The following is a 19,899-nucleotide window of genomic DNA, read 5'->3' as shown; positions in this document are numbered from 1 at the left end:
CAAAATAAGATAAAAAGACTGTATTTGTAGTGATTATTTTAAATACAGTTAAGAAATCTATCTGGAATGCCAAAAATGCTGTCAGCAAACTGTTAATGAGTGCTGGTGGCTTTTTGTGCAGAGGGAGATATCTGTGTTGATCCGACTACAAAATCAGAGATGTGTTGTGATAGTTGATTTTACTTAGTAATCTGCTGTATGCTTGTTTATTTGCTTTTTAATGTTTGTAAATATTTGTGGCTGCTCGCTGAATATTTGTAGCTGTAAATATGAAATACATAATGCTGTCTGTGGCACAGATGCTGATTAAAAAGACAATTTAGTAATGCTGAAAGTGTTGGAAAAATCAGTCATTGAGTGAAATGAGTAATCTTAAGTGTTCAAAGCTAGCTTTTAAAACTTCAAAATAAACCTCAGGTGACAGAAATAATGACTAAACAAACGTGTGTTAAGACTATGAAATTTTGGTTTAAAACTTTTTTGCCCATGTGATCTTTGTCTTCAACTATTGGCATGCATTTGACTATTTGCTTATGCTTCCGAAAGACCTTTAGGTGACTGAAACTGGAAAAAAATCAATCCAGAGCTGAGTTACAAAGCAGAGGTGCTGTCTGTGTGGTGTAGATGGGCATGGTTGTAGCACGGGGTGATATGGTGCTTTCTGAGCTGCCAGACTTAACTGCATATTGAGATTGAATGTAAAGAGAGTACACGCTGAGTTGCTTCAGCACTTCTGAGAAGCAGCAGAATAACAAACTGCCGTGCTAGGAGTCCCATCACTTTGACTGCAGGTGGGCATTTCAGGTTTCTTGCGATGCGGTCGGCCCTGGCACAGCTGGAAAGGGAGGAAGGGAGCAGCTGGAAACGAGTCTGTGGCTGCTATCCGAGTAATTTGTTTCATCTGCAGTGTGCTGCAGTTTCTAGGGATGGTGCTGCAGGCTGGTTTAGTTGCCCAAAGGTTTAGCATTCTTAACTCTCAGGGTAACAGAGAATTTTGCCTGAAGCCCAGCCTTCCTGCTGAACTGCTCCTGTAAAGACCTCAGCTGAAGACCAAGACTCTTGTGTGTTCTTAACCAGAACGCTCCTGAGAAACCTGTAGGTGGAACACCAAATGATACTGAAATATTTGAAAATATACTGGGGGAGGTATCCAATCTCTAAACTTTAATGCTGGACAAAACATTCGGATACATTCTGTATTAAAAAGAACATTAAGAGGTAAATTCAGAAATTGATTAAATCAAATGTGTGACTAGAAAATACAGACTTTCTGGGAGAGGAAAAATGAGGGAATTCTGGCAAAAGAAACTGTCAAATATGAATGTTTTGTATTTGGATTTTTATGCATAAGGTCAGTGAGCCTCGAGCACAGTACATTACAATCTTATATAGTATTCTAATAAACGTACATTTATGACAGATATTGAAATAAACTTTTAATGAAAATTTCTGGGAGATGCCTTTTTCTTTCTTTAGAGAATAATAGAACAAAATCCTTAATCCCAAATGCTTATCTTCCAGTATTTGGGAGAGACTGAGTAAATGGAAGAATTAACAAGCTCTGAAGGTAGAAATTACTCTCTGGAGGCTTCTAGCCTGCAGGATATTTTACTCAGTGCACAAATATATGGTGCCATGTTGTCAAAGGTTGCACAAAACTAGAGAGAGATGCAGAGCTGGTGTTTTACTGCCAGTGGCATCTGTAGATGGAGAAAATTGACTGGGGAGTTTGGGTAAGTTATTTGAAAGATTGATGCTTGGAGTTTGAGGAGAGGAGCAGCTCCATTTGTAGGTCAGTACTTAAAGCTCTAAGAAGATCAGGGTGATGCAAATAATGTGTATTTCTAACACTGCCTTTGTAAAGATAAGGGGGTTTAACCCTCCAGTTCTCCAGCAGACCTTAATGGTGTTAACTACAGATACTGTATTCATTATACTGCGCTGAAATCTTTTTCCTTTAAAGCTCACAGTTGGAGCTTCTTCATATTTTTTCAAACTTCTTGTTTGGGAAAAGGGGGATTAACCTCATTAAAAAAAAAATGTGAACAGGCTCATCTGCTGCTCCTGCAGTGCCATGACCTGCAAACGTGCATAGGTGACATCCTAACAACTGGGTAACTGTAAATCCTGAATAGCTGTCCCTAGCTTCTCCAGGATTAAATCAGGCCTTTCTGAGGAAACTGGTGTCAGTATGAATGGTAACGCTCCTAATGAGTGGATGAAAAACGGGAAGGGAGTTTTTTTGCCCTTCAGTAGCTCCTGAAGGCAGTAGCTCCTGTTACTATTAAGAAACAATATTAACATAATCATTTGAAGAAGTCTTCTGAGAGAAAAGTACAGCTGCAAAGACACAAGGGTTAATAATAAAGGTAAAGCATATTCATCTAAATAAAATAAATTTTTATTTTATTTTAAAATAAGCTTCACCTCTAAGACCATAAGAAGAGGATATAAACGCTGCTTTTCTAGTTTTAAGCAGTGACTGAGATGCCTGAGGCAAGCTAAATGTCTCCGTATTGCTTTATCCTGGAGATGAAGGGACAAACCAGCCTGCTGAGGTGAACACCAGAGCTGGCTTTACCAGCCTTGCTGCTGCTGAGCTACGGGGGTTAAATCCAGCCTTCGTAACACCTACTCAGACAGCAATTGCTGTTACTATGAGCAGCATGAGATGTCATTAGTACATAGTTGGGAGCATCCCCGCCATTCCAGGGATGCGGGTGAGGATTCATGTCAAAGTGATCAAAAGATGCTTTCATCTCACTGGAGTGTGGAAAAACCACGTAGATGATCTGCCCTATGTAAATTATATATTTTTAAGTTTCCAAGTTCAGCTGTTGATTATCCTGCTGTGAGACGTTTACTGTTGCTTCCTACAGAGTACTGCAAACTGTATGAATCGAGTAGTCAGTCATTTTACAGAATGAGTTTAATTTGTGCCCTGAAGGGAGGACCAGCCTCCTGGACTGCTTCTTAGTGGAGTCGTTAATAGTTCATCAGTAACTATTAAGCAGCTCAAAAATATTTGTCCTTTGAGAGTAACCTGAGCTCTGCTGCAAGGAAAACAAAGGCGGGGGGGGGGGGGGGGGGGGGGGGGGGGGTTGGGGGGGGAGAAGCATTAGGGTTAGCATTAGGGTAGCAGCGGAGTAAAAATGTCATTTAAATTGAATGTTGCCGTTAGAAAGGGATAAATTTGTTATCAAAAAATGTAATAAAAGTGTACCTTTGCTGTGGCTTTTGAAAACACTTCAAATCACAAAGAAATTTATTTTGAGTCATAAAAATCGACTGGTTATAAAGCAGTATTATTTTTGACTGCCATCTGTTTAAATAAAGTCTTTAGTAAGGCTTTAAAAAAGAATTTTGATTTAACACTAAATCACTTGCGACATTTTTGCTGACTCACACCAAATACAGCCATTGATGGTCTTATGCAAAGTACTGCATAATTAATTAATTCGATGTTGACAGCCCTGGTGATGTAAATCAGAAACTGAGCTGTAGCTTTGCAGATCTTTCTACAGCCACTCCAGTGCTACTCTTCAGGGACTTTCTTCCACATGAGTCATTCTGAGTCCCCTTAATCTTTAAGTCCTTTGCTGAGATTACCGCAGTTGTGAACACACTCTGAAATGAAATGTGACACTTGCAGAATTTGGAGCAATAATAAGTGTTGGTTGTTGGTAGTTTGAAATAGTATGTGTAGTAGTTCCAGGCTCCTGTTAAAGTGCTTCATTTCCTGTCCTTTGAAAGGAATGTGGCTGAGATAACTGCTTAATTACAGCTTTAAAAGATGACTTCTTGAGAAATAGGGAAGGATCTAAAATGTTCTGTCCAATAAGGGGACATTTTCATCTAGTTTTAGACAAGCTGAAGAAAGCTTCATGCAAAATAAAACATTTTTCTAGTTTGCTGTTGCAAATACTGAATTTATTTCACTTGCATTACTATGTCTTATTGTTTAAGCAGAAGATATCCAGTGCTGAGAGAGACTATCAGCAGTTCAGTGCCTTGCTCTTTAAAGAAAGAGACTATAGTCTCAGACAGTGGAAGAAATGTGGGTTTTATATGTAGGCAGTTTGACTTAAGGCTTCTGTTAGGGGAGTTTTGCTGGTGTTTAATAAACGTATTGCCCAAGAATGCCGTTTCTTGAAGTCAACAGGAATAACTTGCCCTGATTGAATTTTGCAAGTTCAACATCTTGGCATTTTCATTATACAACATATTGTAGATACTGTGTGAAGTTCCCTCTGGTCTAATTGCCTTTCATCCCCCCTACTTCCCCAGTATTTGGAAATTAGTAACAGTGGGAGAACTTGCTTAGGTAGGTTCAGTCTACAGACTCCTCTGAGATTTTGCTTTGAGTTGTGAAATGTCATGTTGGATTTAAATAATGCATCAAGTAAACAAATGATTATAATTACAAAGTTGAATATAAAATATTTGAAGATCAAGATAGAGGAAGGTGGCAAAAATTCTGCATGCTACTTACATGGATATTGGTGATTAAAACAGATTTTTTTCTGAGGATAAGTATTCTGGCTAGCTGAGAATATTGAAAGGTGGACTGATTTTGCTAATTAGCAGCTTAGAAAGTTAGCCCATTTCTCAAGTTACGAATATATAAATATTAAGATAAAAATTGCAAGATGATAGCATTATGGAAATAGAGAAATCCTTAAATAGCTGGCAGAGTGAGCATAAATCCTTTCTGGATTTCTTTGCATTTATAGAATCATAGAATGGTTTGTGTTGGAAGGGACCTTAAATATCAGTTCTGCCCCCCCTGCCACGGGCAGGGACACATTCCACTAGACCAGGTTGCTCAAAGCCCTGTCCAACCTGGTCTTGAACTCTTCCAAGGATAGGGCAGCCACAGGTTTTCTAGGCAGCATGTTTCAGTGTCTCACTACCCTTACAGTGAAGAACCTTTTTCTAATATCTAATCTAAATCTCCCCTGTTAGTTTAAAGTCATTCTCCGTGTCCTGTCACTGCATGTTCTTGTAAAAAGTCCCTCCCAAGTTTTCTTGTAGGCCTCCTTTAGGTACTGGAAGCTGCTTTGAGGTCTCCCTGGAGCCTTCTGTTCTCCAGGCTGAACAAGCCCAGTGCTCTCAGCCTGTTTTCACAGGAGAGGTGCTCCAACCCTTACAGCATCTTTGTGGCCCTCCTCTAGAATCGCATGAGCAGGCTGACATCCTCCTTATTTTGGGGGGCCCAGAGCTGGGTTCAGTACTGCAGGTGGGGGTCTCACAAGAGTAAAGAAGAGGGAGAGGATGACCTCCATCAGCCTGTTGGTTTCACTTGTTTTAATGCAGTCCAGTATATGGTTGGCTTTCTGGGCTGCAAGCACACATTGTTAGGTCATGTTGAGCTTCTTGTTAACCAGCACTCCAAGTCCTTTTTCTTAGGGCTGCTCTCAGTCCAGTCTCTGCCAGCCTGTATTTGTGGTTAGGATTGTTCTGACCCAGGTGCAGGGTTCTTTTCAACACTGTGACTTGTACCCTGGCCTACTAAATTATTAATGTATTTTTATTACATTTAGGCATCTTGGGTATTACTGTTAATCTTTTCTTTCAGTGTATTATCTTTATAGTAAATCCTTTATAGACTTCATAGCATGAAAAAATATGTGTGATACTGTCTCCCACAGCATCCTCATAGATAAGCGAAGGAAGTGTGGACTTCATGATCAGGTAGTGAGGTGGATCAAGAACTGGTTGAAAGGAAGAAGGCAGAGAGTTGCGGTCAATGGGGCAGAATCTAGCTGGAGGTCTGTGACTAGTGGAGTCCCTCAGGGGTCGGTGCTGGGACCAGTGCTGTTTAATATTTTCATCAATGACCTGGATGAGGGAACCGAGTGTACCCTCAGCAAGTTCGCTGATGACACTAAACTGGGAGGAGTGGCTGACACACCAGAAGGCTGTGTTGCCATTCAGCGAGACCTGGACAGGCTGGAGAGTTGTGCAGGGAGAAACTTGATGAAATTCAACAAGGGCAAGTGTAGAGTCTTGCATCTGGGGAAGAACAACCCCATGTACCAGTACAGGCTGGGGTTGACCTGCTGGAAAGGAGTGAAGGGGAAATGGAGCTGGGGGTCCTGGTGGAGAGGAGGATGACCATGAGCCAGCAATGTGCCCTTGTGGCCAAGAAGGCCAATGGCATCCTAGGATGCATTAGAAAGGGTGTGGTTAGTAGGGCAAGAGAGGTTCTCCTCCCCCTCTAATGTGCCTTGGTGAGTCCGCATCTGGAATATTGCATCCCGTTCTGGGCCCCTCAGTTCAAGAAGGACAGGGAATTGCTTGAAAGAGTCCAGCACAGAGCCACAAAGATGATTAAAGGAGTGGAACACCTCCCTTATGAGGAGAGGCTGAGGGAGTTGGGTCTCTTTAGCTTGAAGAAGAGGAGACTGAGGGGTGACCTCATCAGTGTTTACAGATATGTAAAGGGTGGGTGTCAGGATGATGGAGCTAGGATTTTTTCAGTGATATCCAGTGATAGGACAAGGGGCAATGGGTGTAAACTGGAGCATGGGAGGTTCCACGTTAACATCAGGAAGAACTTCTTTACTGTAAGAGTGACAGAGCACTGGAACAGGTTGCCCAGGGGGGTTGTGGAGTCTCCTACATTGGAGATATTCAAGGCCCTCCTGGACAAGTTCCTGTGTGATGTACTCCATGTTACCCTGCTCTTGCAGGGGGGTTGGACGAGATGATCTTTCGAGGTCCCTCCCAACCTTTGGGATTCTGGGATTCTGTGTAGAAATGGAGCAGTGCTATTTACCAGCCTGGTCTTTAAAAACAACTGTTTAATTTTTTTACATCATCACTGTACAAATGATGTTTGCTTGGGGCCAGAGCTATTTTTTTGTCATAAATTATATATAAGCATATACGGTGACTTTTTGCACCCTCAAGTGAGTTTTATGAACGTACTTTTCTAAACGTGTTATCTAAGTACTATTTGTTAAAAGTGCTTGGCCCAAACTGTTTCCTGATGGTTGTTAAAAGCCCTTGCTAATGGAATGCTATATCCTAACTCAATATGCTTTGCTACCTGCTTCTGAACTGGTGAATTGCCTAGATATCAGCCAATAGTAAATTCATAAGCAATTTGCTGTACTTTGTTCTGAATATTTTCCAATGCATTCATTATTGCAATTGTACTTCTGTTATTTCCAGTTCTGTTGAACTTGATTGAGTAAAGAAAGCCTGAAAGAAACAACGATAAAATGCCAGTTTAACATTGTGTTGTTCAAGTCAGTATTGACATTTTTCAAAAGAAAAGGACTATGTGAGTCCTTTAAGGATATGCTTCTTGTGGGGTGTACATTGGCCTTTAAGCAAAACAATCATCAGAAAATAGGAAAGGAAAAAAAAACAAGTTCCACATATTTTCAGATGCCTGATTTTGGGATTCTCTTACTTTTGGAATTACAATATAAAGTATATCGAGAAGAGGATAAAAGCTACAATAAATCTACCTGCTAAGTACTAAATCCTTCTATATTTTCAGAAAAAAGCCAAAGGCCAGCTCCTGTTTGAACAAATCATGTACCATCTGGACCTTATAGAAAGTGACTATTTTGGATTAAGATTCATGGATTCTGCACAAGTGGCGGTAAGTAGCAGTGCTTTGTTTATTCATTTATTTTAAGCAACAGTCGAAACCTAAAATCGTAATATTGACAAAAACAGTATAAGAAAGCTGCCTTTTTTGATTTAAGGTTTTGTGTGGAAGCTCTGTGGCTTGTTAGTCTGTGACTCCAAGTTTAATTCCCCCTCAAGCACTCTTAACACCTTACAGCACTATTGTCTCTTCCTTTCTTGTCTTTCACTTGTTAACTGTCACACCTCCTGTTGTCATTAGTGAGGCTGGCTCAGAGCCTGGTGCAGCATGTAAGAATTCTTGATGCTGCTGATGCAGAGAGGAAGGGGCAAAACTAGAGCATATGCTTAGCCCTTTATTGTTCTGCAGAGTGGAGAAAGTTTTCCTTTGCCAATGCCATAAACTTTCTCCTCAGCAAAAGTTCTTTTGTTGATGTCTGCTTGGGAAATAATCTTGGCAAGAAGGGTATACCTTTGATTTGTTCAAATCAGTTGTGACTTAGACCTGCAACTGAAAATTTTTGAGAGAATATAGGTGTGTCTGTATGTACCAGACAGTTTTAGTAGACCATTCTTGCAAGCTTGAGTTTATTTTTGAAGTTCATCATGTGTTTGTGAAAATGCGACTGCTTTTGAAAACAGCAGAGCCTTATTTGTCAAAAGCAACCAGTTATTTCCACTTATGCACTATGGGCTGTGCAATTCTTCTTGCCAAGGACAGCTGCATTTCTTCCCACCTACAAGGACAGCTACAATTTGAGTGAGGTGTTAAACAAGGAGTGCATTTTTGTCTCTGTCCTGCATCCATGTAACTTAAACATGTATTCATTTACCACAACATCCCCAAGTATGAGATCTGAGTTTTCACACTGTGTATGTCAGTCAGTTATTTGTTAGAGGTATGACCTTATTACATATATGTTAGATGATGGATGTTTCAAGTCCATTTAAAACTGAATTATTCCATGATTAAAATGACAGAGTGGATGTACAGACGGTTGCTGCTGAGATAAATACCTGAACTGTTTGAGGTCAGCATACAAAATTAGAGGCAATACGTTATTAGAGGCAATGATGTATATTCCTTTACTTCTGAGGGTCGATGTCCAGAACAATTTGAAGGTGACATCTTAATTGCTACTACTTTGTATAATGGCAGAAAAACTCCCCAGGCTTGAATCTTTGAAAGAAGGTGATAGCTTTGGACACAGTTATAGCCACCCCGAATCACCCTTTTATAAACTGTTAGCTTCTTTTCAGAATACTGTGATTGAGCTTTTATGCTTAGCTTGTAATTGTAGAGAACATTCTGTTTGGATAATTTGGCTTCAGCATCTGAAGCAGAATTTATGGCTAGTGGGATTAACTGCTGCTCGGCTGCAGTTCCCAGTAGTGAAAGTGGTCTTAAACCTCTTGCAGAACAAGAGACATTTAACACTAAAGAGAAGAAGAGCATTGTACTAACAGATCATTGTCATCCAGAGCCATGAATATCTCCTACCAACAGAAATCAGAGAACAGCCCATTGCATACTGTTTTATATTTATAAAAATCTTGTTAACTGTGTTAAGCATGTGCAGTTTAGGATGTTGATTATTGATAGTGAATCACTCCATTGCATTTATCTTTTTACTTTAGGAAAAAAATAATCTGTATGTTTAAGTTGGGCATTCTACTTAATTTCTGCCATGTGGCTTTTGAAGTATTTCCGCATGCCTCTAGGATCCCATAAGAGCACAGTGTTTAGTTATAACTGCTGAAACTGTATGTTAGACTTTTTTGTCTCGCTGTTCTGTTAGCAAATAACATCATTCCATCTTGAATTGAGGAAATAAGAGTTAATCTTTTCTGACTTGGCAATTGGTCATGGGTTGGTTTTGTCCAGCAAATTTTACTTCCAGTCCAGACAGCACCTGATTGAGTATTTTATACTGCACTATCTACCAGGTACAGGAGATTTCAGACTTAATTTACTTCCTTTTCTTAACTATGTGTGACTGAAAAGAGGCAGAGTAGATATAACAATTTGTTTAAACTGGTCTTTACCCATATATTCTGCATAATGAAGCAGAAAAGGTAGCATTTTGCCAGGAAGGCTGAATGCACCAACCAGTGATAATTGCTTTAAGAAGTGAAGAACTGTTGTAATGTCAGTCATCCTTGCAAAGAGGAGCTGGCGCATTCTAGGAGAAACCCAGTCTGCAGCTGGAAACAAAGAGACACTAATTAAGTGACTTGTCAAAGATTATTCAGGAGACCTGTTAAATAAACAGTGTAGGAATTCAGTCCCTTACTGTGGACAAGATTGTCCACTGGCTCTGAAGATCTTTCTGCTACCCATTATTATGTGATGATACACACTGGTAAACTAGCAACATGTAGTTAAAAGTCTGAGAAAAGCCTTGCTTGTTTTAACTACAAATGAGTTTTCAATAGATTAATTTTGAACAACTGAAGGAGAGCTTTGTTTCCTTCTCTTGAGCTGCTGAAGTGATTAGTAGTTAGGTGTTTGAGTTTATGATCTACTGGGGAGTGTGGGAACTGAAGCATAATACAAACTCTTCCTGACATTTTGGATTTCAGAATTCAAATACTGGCTTCTTTAGAGCAGTTCTTGAAACAGTTAGTGGATTGGAAGACTTGTTTTCATATATTTTCTGTGTTTGTTGCTAGTCTCATGGTTAGGAATAGATCTCCCCCAGCACCTCCCACAAGTAAGAGGCAGGAGGTGGCAGAAGAAGTTCCTTGCAAAACTGTCCATTATATATCGGACTTAGTCTAGCAGACAAGGGAACAGGCTGTTGTTAATGGGAGTAACTTCATTTCAGGCTGACAGTGAACAGTACAACATGTCCAGTAACACAAAAGATGAAGATTTTTGTTAACTTGTTAGGCTATTTGGCTTTTTTTTTTTTAGCAGTGTTAGAAATATGTTTCTGGTAAGAAGGTTCTCAGGATTTAACAGGTGGTAAATTTCTAATTCTAATGTACAGGTTGCAAGAATCAAATACTTGCTCTTCCTAAGGGAACTGTACAACACATTGGTTTGTTACTGTGGCGGTTTTATCTAACATAGTGCTTAATGCTGAAAATTATTTGTATAGCATTGCACTAAGTATGCACTCGTTCATTGCATAAAGTATGGGAGCAGTTTTAGCCTTGCTGTCTTACTAAAAGGAACAAACAGTTTACCCTACCTTCTTGAAATGTTACTGGGTTTCAGGAGAGGAAGGGTGTTGGTTTGTGTGGGGTTGGTGGTTTTGTTTAATTTCTGAAGCAGCAAACTTCTTGTAAGGACTTCCAGTACTCTCTGCAGTTTGTTGTTTGTACTCCTTTTTGTTTAGCAGACTTTATGTCTGGATTTCAGCAGTAGACTGTGCTAAGTAAACTCATCAAAACATAAACTTTTTGCCAGGTCCATTTGAATTCCATGTTAATCACTCGGAATAAATCTTAAATTTCCTGACGTCTGTGTGTGTTCATGAATGTGTTGGTTTGGTGATGTTCGGTTTTGGTTTTTTTTGTTGTTCCCAGCACCCCACCTCTCCCCCCCCCCCCCCCCATTTAAAAGCAGTTCTGCTTCCCTTCTTCCACACACACCCTTATCATTCAAACAGCGCTCCTGTAGGCAGCAGTGGTAAGAGCCAAGGAGAGTAAATGCTATCAGTGCCTGTCGCGGGCCTCTCAGTTGCCTTCCCATGGAATGTGGAGGAGATGAGGGAAAACAGGAGGGAGATGAAAGAGACGTGCACAGCCAGCCCTGGAGTCTAGAAATGGCTCTCTTTGCCATTGCTGTATATAAATCACCTGCAAGCCTTCAAGTGGATTGGTTTGTATATTTTCATAGTGGAGGAAGGAGTAAATAAATAGTCTTTTATAGCAAGCGAGTTTGTGGAAGAGAGATTATTTTATTTTCTTAAAGAAACAGCAACAAAAAATGCTCGACTCCTATTCACTGGTAGTATAAGCAAAGCTGATGTAAGTATTTATGCTTCATTCTGCCTTAAGCTTCCTGTTTTGTTTTAAATATCTATTAGGTATGTTTCAACTAGCTTTCTGCAGCTACTTTGTTTTAATAGGTAATGAGAGCATTTCCAGCTGGGTGCACAGCAGCAGTAGATGGTTAAGTTGTTCTGATCTGCCGCTAATATATCAATCACTACATATACTGGGTGTATTACAGGCTGACTTAACACACTCTCTGCAGAAGGCAGGGCTGCTCTGAAGACAGGAATGTTTGCTCTTGGCATTGCAACCTGAAAATACCGGTTCTTTCTCATAAACCTGTTGCTTTTCCGTCGTCCATGGGGCCCACTGTGGATTTCATGGCACATAGTCTAGCCAAAGAAGTGTTGCTAAGTAATAATTCATCTCTATTAGTTGCAAAGTGACGTTTGGGATTGATCAAGTGAGGTTGTTTTACCTGGGAATTGTGAACCATGCAGGGCATGGTAGCTTGCTCTGGCTGTCGAGTCAATGCAGTTTATGTTGAATATGGTGCTATGTTTACTGTTTATCTGAGTCATCTCTTTTGGAGGAGGGAGCTGTTCACTGTGCACAGGACTAGCTAGCGGTAGAGACTTACTTCCGTGTGTTAACTTTCCAGCTGTATCTTTCATTTCTGGTATAAACTCTTCAGCAGTGGGAGTATATGCAGTTATTTTGTAGAGCAGATATATATGTAGCTATTTCTCTCCGTCTGCCATCAATAGCTTTATTTTCACATGCTGTTGTATGCAATATAAGTGAAACTATTATTTTGGCTTCACATCTAGTATATAGCTTATAATTAGCATTATTAGGTGAGGCAGTAATGTCTTCCCATATAACAGCTGCTAAAATGTCACCTGTAAATAGATTCTGGAAAATTAGATACAGCTGACCCTTATGTTGGGACAGCTTTGCTGTTACTATACTGAAGTCATCTAAAGAAAATGCCTGAAAGCCAGCAATATTTATTTTGACTCTCCCCTTCCACCCCGAGTAAACATCACAAGCAACTGAGTGCCAGTCTGAAGCTATATTTTATGCCTCTCTGGCACGTTGTCACTGGCTGACCTAGTAATGTGTGAATTAAGTATTTGTTTAGACAGGATGAAAATTTTAGTAATTAAAGTGGTTTGTCATAACCTTTTTAAAGTGCATAATGCTTTCTTGAAGATTGGCTTTAAACAGGATGTCTCTGTTCAAAACTGACATTTTATATTACAAATTGAGTGAAAGGATTTTCCATGCACGCTGAGAGAGCTGTGAAAGATTTTTATTAGATTGTTTTAATGAACTACTTGTTATTCCAAGATGGTCTTCACTAACACATAATTTGTTGGGTTTTTTTTGTTTCTTTTTTGTTCTTTCTGTGAGATTTCTTTCTTGATAATTCAGCGAAAGTAATTTATTTTTCAGCACTGGTTGGACAATACAAAAAGCATTAAAAAGCAAGTAAAAAGTAAGTGTTCTTTCCATTTTCTCCTGGGATCTCATATTGAAAATACAGGAGGGAAAGAGAGTTGAAATGGGTGGTGAAGAACAGTGTTCTGTAAGGGGTGACAAGACCCAGGAACAAAAACCCAGCATGGTGCTGCTGACTGTTTAATGATCTCTTCCCTCTGTAGCTCATATTACATTAGTCTAATGTCCTTAATTAAACATGGTATAGGCTTATTAATAGTAGTTTAGGTGGGGTCAAGGCAGCTGAAGATATTTTAGTGTTACCAATCATTATCCTGACTACAGGAAAACTTGTCTTGAAGCCTCCATCCTTTGAGGCAGTCCTGAATGTCTGAATCTGTGTTTAGTCCACCAAGTCCTTAGCTGCTGCACAAGGGTTTATAGTGTGACCTGGTTTCAATGGTGCATGCTTGGGTAAGCTGTGACATTGGCTGATTTTTGTTTAGCAGCTTCCTTGCTCTGTGCTGTGGGAAGTCTTCAGGGATTTGTGGTGCTGTGTTAATGCAACAGAGATTTTGGAAGCACCAAGAGAGAAAATTCCTCCTGTCAAATGCAAGAATCAGCAGAGCACTGCACATTTTTAAAGAACTGTTAATCCATCCTTTTGCTGAATTAACTCTTTGGTTTCCAGCAAAGGTGATTGTTCCACAGAAGGGTCTGTTAAATATGTGTCTGAACTTCTGTGGAATAAAGGGGCCTGAGTTAGAAATGGGGATTTCCCAGACTGGGAAGGTGTAACAGAGACAAAGAGAGTGCCTAGTGGTTTGGTCTTCAGACCAAATGTTAGTTAAGGTGCTCAGCTTTATTGGTGACCGATGGAGTCCTTAAATATAGGAATTAACCTAGCCTTTGCATTATTTTGGCAGGACAAACCAACTTAATGTTGGATTGACTTGTAACATATCAAACTACTTTGTGTGTATATTTAAGTGTCCTTTCACCCTGATGTTTTCATGCATTTCTCTGTCACAAATGAATTCCTGCTTTAAGACATTGTGTGGTAGGACAGTGCCAATTTCAGTCAAGTTTTGTGATGTGATTTCATGTAGTAAAAAAAAAAGAATGTTGAATGAATTCTATTTTTCAGTTGGCCCACCGTATTGTCTACATTTTCGTGTGAAGTTTTACTCATCAGAGCCCAACAATCTACGTGAAGAGCTAACAAGGTAAGAAGAATTTTATGTGAGAGAGGGGTACCCAGGAAAGGCCAGGAAAATGTTTTTGTAGTATTTATCTAGACAGTTGTGTGATGTTTTGCAGAATTCTTTAGAGCTGCTTGCTTATTTGTTTTTTGTTTGTAAATGCTTCTAATCTAGCTCTCATGAAATAAATGAACTGTAATACAAAGAGACCTATATATTTACTAAATTGATGCACCATTTTCCATTAGGCAATTCTGGCAATTAATCTAAGTAGCTTATACACAGTGGACAAAGATTTTCATTGAAGGGAACAGACATCTTTCTTCTTTCTTTATTCTTCTTAAGTTGCATTTAATTTCATCTGTGTGTAGTCATCCTGTCTCTTTAGGCAGAAAAGTGTCGAATTGCAAGTTAGAGTTTATCTTTGGCAAAAGTTCACTTTGAAATTTCACTTTGCCACTGTGAAACATTTCATTCATCTTGAGTTCTGTCAGTCAGGCCTTGCTACACAGGTTTTAGCAAGGGCAGACCTGAAACCTGAAGGCTTTTAAACCCTGTCTGCCTGCTTAGCTAATCCCCCAGAATAGGAAAGCAGCAAGTCTTTCTTCTGTCTGGAGGTCATTTTATGTCCTAAAGAAGCAGCGGGAAGGGGAGCTCTGCCATGGTTATGTGTATCACTAGCAGGGGCTTTCTGAGGGTGCAGCTGGGGCTACTTTTCAGTTTCCACAGGTGCAGCTTGCTAATGTTTTCTGCCGGCTTTCCATCAGATGCCACCAGTCAGAGGTCATGTAACACAGCCGCAGCATGGGAAGTACGCCTGAATTGTTTGCAAGTGTTATGTGGCTGATAAGCACAGACTGGACACACCCACTATACACTGGAGGCCTGTGCTCATTCTTTTGGTATCTAGGGTCAGCACCAAACAAATTTATTCTTCACATATGGGCCAGTGTACAAATGACTTTGGATAATGTTTGGTTTAGCAAAGTATTTGTGGATTTCCAAGGGACCTGTACGAAAATGGCCTTCATCTGTTTTGTGTCTATGTATGTGAGTACAAGTACCCATAGGCACATGTTAAAACAGAAGCATCATCTTTGGTTTTGTGTGGATGGCTTCTGTTCATCTATGGTAGAATTCAAACTGGATACCATTGCGGAGCTTGGTGTTTTAGTTGATGGGACAACTACTTACCTTGGTAAAGGAAAGCTGTGTACCAACATGGCTCAAGAGGGCTACTCCTGGGTACTGGATAGGAAGGATTGGTGTTGCACACCAAAGGGTTATTTGTATTCAGTATCTGCCCAATTTCTAAGTAAGAAGAGTACTGAATAAGCAAGGCAGTGAAGGAAAGCTAGCTCCAAAGAGTAAAACATTTGAAAAGGCTGTTTTGTTGTTTTGGTTTGGTTTTTTTTTTGTCACTTTGCAGTCAGCTTTCTGGGTTAGATTTTAACTAAGCAATCCATATTAGGAACATTTATTTTTGAGAGACTTTAAAGTATTCATTCTCTTACAAGATCTGTATAGCTATGAATAATGAAGAAAATGTGGAAGATGTAAGTAGTTCTTTGCCCTGGTAGGATCAGGAGAGGGAAAAAGAAGACGGGTATTCTCTTTCTTCTTCCATACAGCACTGTAGGTTAGCTTGTGACAACTTCTAGTTTTGGGTTTACTTCATTTGAAATGTGTGCAAAGCATACAAGCCCAGTTGATAAAGTCTTAAAAGATCACAGTGCAGTTTCTTTAGTCTTGAGAGCCTATGTAAGGAGTAGAAAACATTTTTTTATTTGTCAGGCTCTAACTTCCTCCTGTAGGCTGAGTCACACATTAGAAGTGTTAATCAATGACATTTATTTCTTATTTAATCCTATAGGTATTTATTTGTTCTGCAGCTGAAACTGGATATTCTTAGTGGAAAGTAAGTATTACTGATAAACAGCCTTTTAAACAATTACAGTATGTTTAGCATAGGATTTTTTACAATTACATTTGGATAATTAATAAGTTTTGCTAAGTAATGTAATGTGGGGTTTTTTTTCTCTAAGACATGACTTCTATGCATGACTAGCAGCAGAGGAATGCTTAAATAATGTAGAGCTTCTCTCTTGTTAATTTGCTGAAAATCTACTAATCTTTTTTTCATTTTCTTATCCCAGACTATTGCAGTTTCTCACTGTTGGGTGTATGAGTTCTCTGCTAAGTAGTGTCAGCTAAGGGTTTAACAATGCACTTGTTTTACAACAGATTGGAATGTCCTTTTGACACAGCCGTCCAGCTGGCAGCTTATAACATGCAAGGTCAGTAGGTACCAGTGGGGAGGGATGAAGTTGTATGAACAGCTTTGTGTGTAGACTCTTATTACTTTTAGTCTGTCCTTGTTGTATCCAGAAAACAGATTTTGTGCAGCTGCTAGCGATCCAGTGTGAAGCAGCTCTTTTTGATTGTAATTTTGTTGTGAGCATGTATAGAAAATTAGTCTGTTTCCTAGGAAATGTAGCAAAGAGGTTCTGAACAGAAACAACTTTGCCCTAAACTTGTTTTCTCAGGTGCTTGTGTGCAAACCTGTCCACTTTCACACAAGATATGAGTTTTGCAGCCTTTGTGAATTGCTTTGAGGTAGTAACATAGTTCACCATTTTTCATTGCAGTTTCTGCCATGTGCTTTATTTGTTGTACAGATTGGGTACAAAATTATTTTGGTTTTGCACTCCACTGAAAAATCTTGCATACAAAACCCAGCAGCTTTTGACTTAAGCTTATTTGTAGAAACATGTAGAAAACATGTTAGTGTGCCATGTTTCAAGCTGGTACTTGAGCATTTATGGTTGAACTGCACTTGCTGTTATTTCAGATCCTTCTTCAGTCAAGAGGTGACATACTGTCATTTCTCAGCTGTACAGCACTATGCTTCAGCCCTCTGAGACTCTTAGGAATGAGTTGCCTTTAACTTTTGATTCCAGCTGAGACTCAGCATCGATGGCTTCTCTGAAAGCTGTGGTCTGACCTTCAATTGCTTGTATAGGTTGTACATCACTGATCTTTATGGATGACGTTTGCTGTTCATTGGATGAGGGTGTAATCTTAGCAAATATGAAGTTTTCTGTTGTTTCAGGGAGGGGAATTCACAAAAGAAAGTGAAGTTTTAGAAATGTCTGCTAGAGCGGGCATTTAGGTCCTTCTTGGAGGATACAGTTAAATGCCCTTATTCAGCCCAGTGTGAGTCTACAAAAAAATCACAGAACCTCAGCTGTAAAGCTGTTGGACAGTCCTCTTTGATGAAGAGAGACTTTGTAGATGTGCCATGCATTTGTGCTGCACAAATTCTCTACACAGTGTTCATCTTACAAACCAGCGCGCTGTTGTACTTAACTTTGCAGGGCTTAGGTAACATGACTGAGTCACTGAAATTCTTTCTTGTACAGATATTTTCCAAAACAGATTTTGTTCTTCCGGCAAGAGCTACTAATGGCTTTTATCACGTGTAGGTATAGAACTTTTAAACTAATTTTTAGTTTTAAAAATTAATTTTTTTTTTATTTAATTAATTAAACTGTAAAGGTACCTGCCTTTTTAACCTGCTCTTCTGTGTGAAGGGAAAACAGTTAGACTACATTCCATAGTTTAACATATTAGCAGTGTTAAGAGCCTTAAGATATGGGTTCAGTGAATAACTTTTGGAAGAAACAAAGTGATCTAATTATGTCATATATCCATTGCTTTTTGTGCTAGTCTTTTCTTTCCTCTCTCCACAGTCCCTGTAGCAGGGCTTTAATCTTACTGTCTGACAGCTGTGTACTTTTATTTAAATCAGCTGGAACCTAAGCTGGCTTTGACAGCATTCCTTTCAACAGAGGCAGGCGTTTTAGTGGGAGTAAATTATTATAGAATTACAGACTTCCTCAGTCAGCATTAAAAAAAAAGGGGGGGGGTGAAAAAAGATTCTTATTATGGCGCAGTGTTCAGAAATCCAAGAAATGGGTTTTTAGAGTTTGTATGTAGTTCCTGCACATAGGAATGCTGTGTGTGTGTATTTGACTTTGCCATGTCATCCCAAAGATGTCACTTGTTTTTTTTCCTACACAAACATTGGTCGTTTCTTTTTTCAAGCATAACAGTTATTGGCCTGTATCAGACACCCAGGATCAAGTTACAGAATTATTCCTAAATTTTTGGACACAAACTGAACGTTGAGAAACTAACTGTGATTTTTAGCATTTTAGGCATATGTCAATATTCAGAAACTGGACTTGTTAGCATCTATAGAAGGGGGTTGTGCTTTTGATGTGGCACACCTGTTGACTAGTATGTTTCATATGCTCTCTAAATAGCATCTCTTATTTCTCCTATTGAGCATGCAGTAGTGGACTGGATGAGCCATTTGACTGACCCAGTAGGGCATTTATTATGTTCTTAGATGAAAAGGAGAGCAACAAATAACAACCGCAGGATTGTTCCCTGACAGAGTAATTATATCAAGATGGGGGAAGTTATAAAACCAGAAACTGATTTTTAGAATGGTTTTATGAAGAGTCAGAACTGGTTTTGAGTTTTGCAGTTCTCAAGAGATTCTGTTTTAATAACTTAAGGCAAAATTCCATTTTAACTTAAGTCCATTTTAACCTGTCATCTCAATAAAGATATAAGTGATATAAAGTTGAAAAATTTCTGCAAGAAAGAAAGGAGATGAGTTTGAAGGATGTTGACAGCTTCCATGGAAGTTTGTTAAGGAATGCATCAATAGCCCTTTGTAAAAATTAATGCAAAGCTTTTGTGCAGACAATACAACTACTTGTTCTGTGTTCATAATTTCGCTGTCAAAGGTGGTGCTTCAAATAATTGGGAGGACTGGAGGTCGAGGAACAACACAAAAAGAAATTTAGTATTTTAGGTTAACTAGAAAAGTATGCAAAAGTTACTGTGTTATTGTGAATGCTGCTTGACAATGCTGTTCTTCTGTAGCTGAACTTGGAGACTATGATCCTGCTGAACATGTGCCTGAACTTGTGTCTGAGTTCAGGTTTGTTCCCACCCAGACTGAAGAGATGGAACTAGCCATTTTTGAGAAGTGGAAGGAATGCAGGTACTAGATCTTCCAGTGCATGCTAACCAGCTGTTAGCACTGATTTTTCTGAGAGAATGTATTAAGATGCTGCTGATGCTTCTTTGGTCCTGTTCAGAAACGTAATTCTAATATGATTCTGTCATATTTTGTAAGAGGATGTATTGTGCAAAATTGAAGTTTTTCAAAGGTCTGAGTTAAATTCTTGAAATGTAATAATTATTCAGCAATGATTTCAAATTGAAACTTCCAAAAGTGACATTGATATTCAAAGCAAACAAGTGTCAGCAGCATTGCGTTTTTTCACAAACTTGCAGGAAGTTCTTTTCCTCTTTCCTATATACTGGGTTTTGCTTTCTGTGCTTTTTCAGGCATCTTACCTAACAGCAAAACGTTTATTTCAGGGGTCAAACACCAGCACAGGCTGAAACTAACTACTTAAACAAAGCTAAGTGGCTGGAAATGTATGGTGTAGACATGCACATAGTCAAGGTATGTTTAACCACAGCATAGTGACCTTTGGTAATGATAATGTTAGCTTTGTTGTGCATTTCAACACTGGGTTTGCTTGGAGGTGTGGGGTGGAATATTGTACTCATCTAAACTGCATAACAGGTGATCTGGCTTTGCATCAACATTCCACTT

The 19,899-nt window shown here is 39.3% G+C and overlaps 1 protein-coding gene across 1 annotated transcript in view; it reads left to right on the top strand.

The window, feature by feature from the left end:
- Positions 1–19,899, top strand: part of EPB41L5 (erythrocyte membrane protein band 4.1 like 5) — a 59,459-nt gene that overhangs the window by 5,299 nt on the left and 34,261 nt on the right. Inside the window, exons 3-9 of the mRNA XM_031053299.2 lie at positions 7,514–7,618; positions 13,009–13,051; positions 14,141–14,219; positions 16,069–16,113; positions 16,440–16,492; positions 19,155–19,275; positions 19,659–19,746. Coding sequence (XP_030909159.2) covers positions 7,514–7,618; positions 13,009–13,051; positions 14,141–14,219; positions 16,069–16,113; positions 16,440–16,492; positions 19,155–19,275; positions 19,659–19,746 — 534 coding nt within the window. The remainder of the gene's footprint in view (positions 1–7,513; positions 7,619–13,008; positions 13,052–14,140; positions 14,220–16,068; positions 16,114–16,439; positions 16,493–19,154; positions 19,276–19,658; positions 19,747–19,899) is intronic.

Source organism: Melopsittacus undulatus, chromosome 4 (assembly GCF_012275295.1).
Source record: "Melopsittacus undulatus isolate bMelUnd1 chromosome 4, bMelUnd1.mat.Z, whole genome shotgun sequence".
NCBI classification, from domain to species: domain Eukaryota; kingdom Metazoa; phylum Chordata; class Aves; order Psittaciformes; family Psittaculidae; genus Melopsittacus; species Melopsittacus undulatus.
This window is presented reverse-complemented; position numbering and strand designations above follow the sequence as displayed.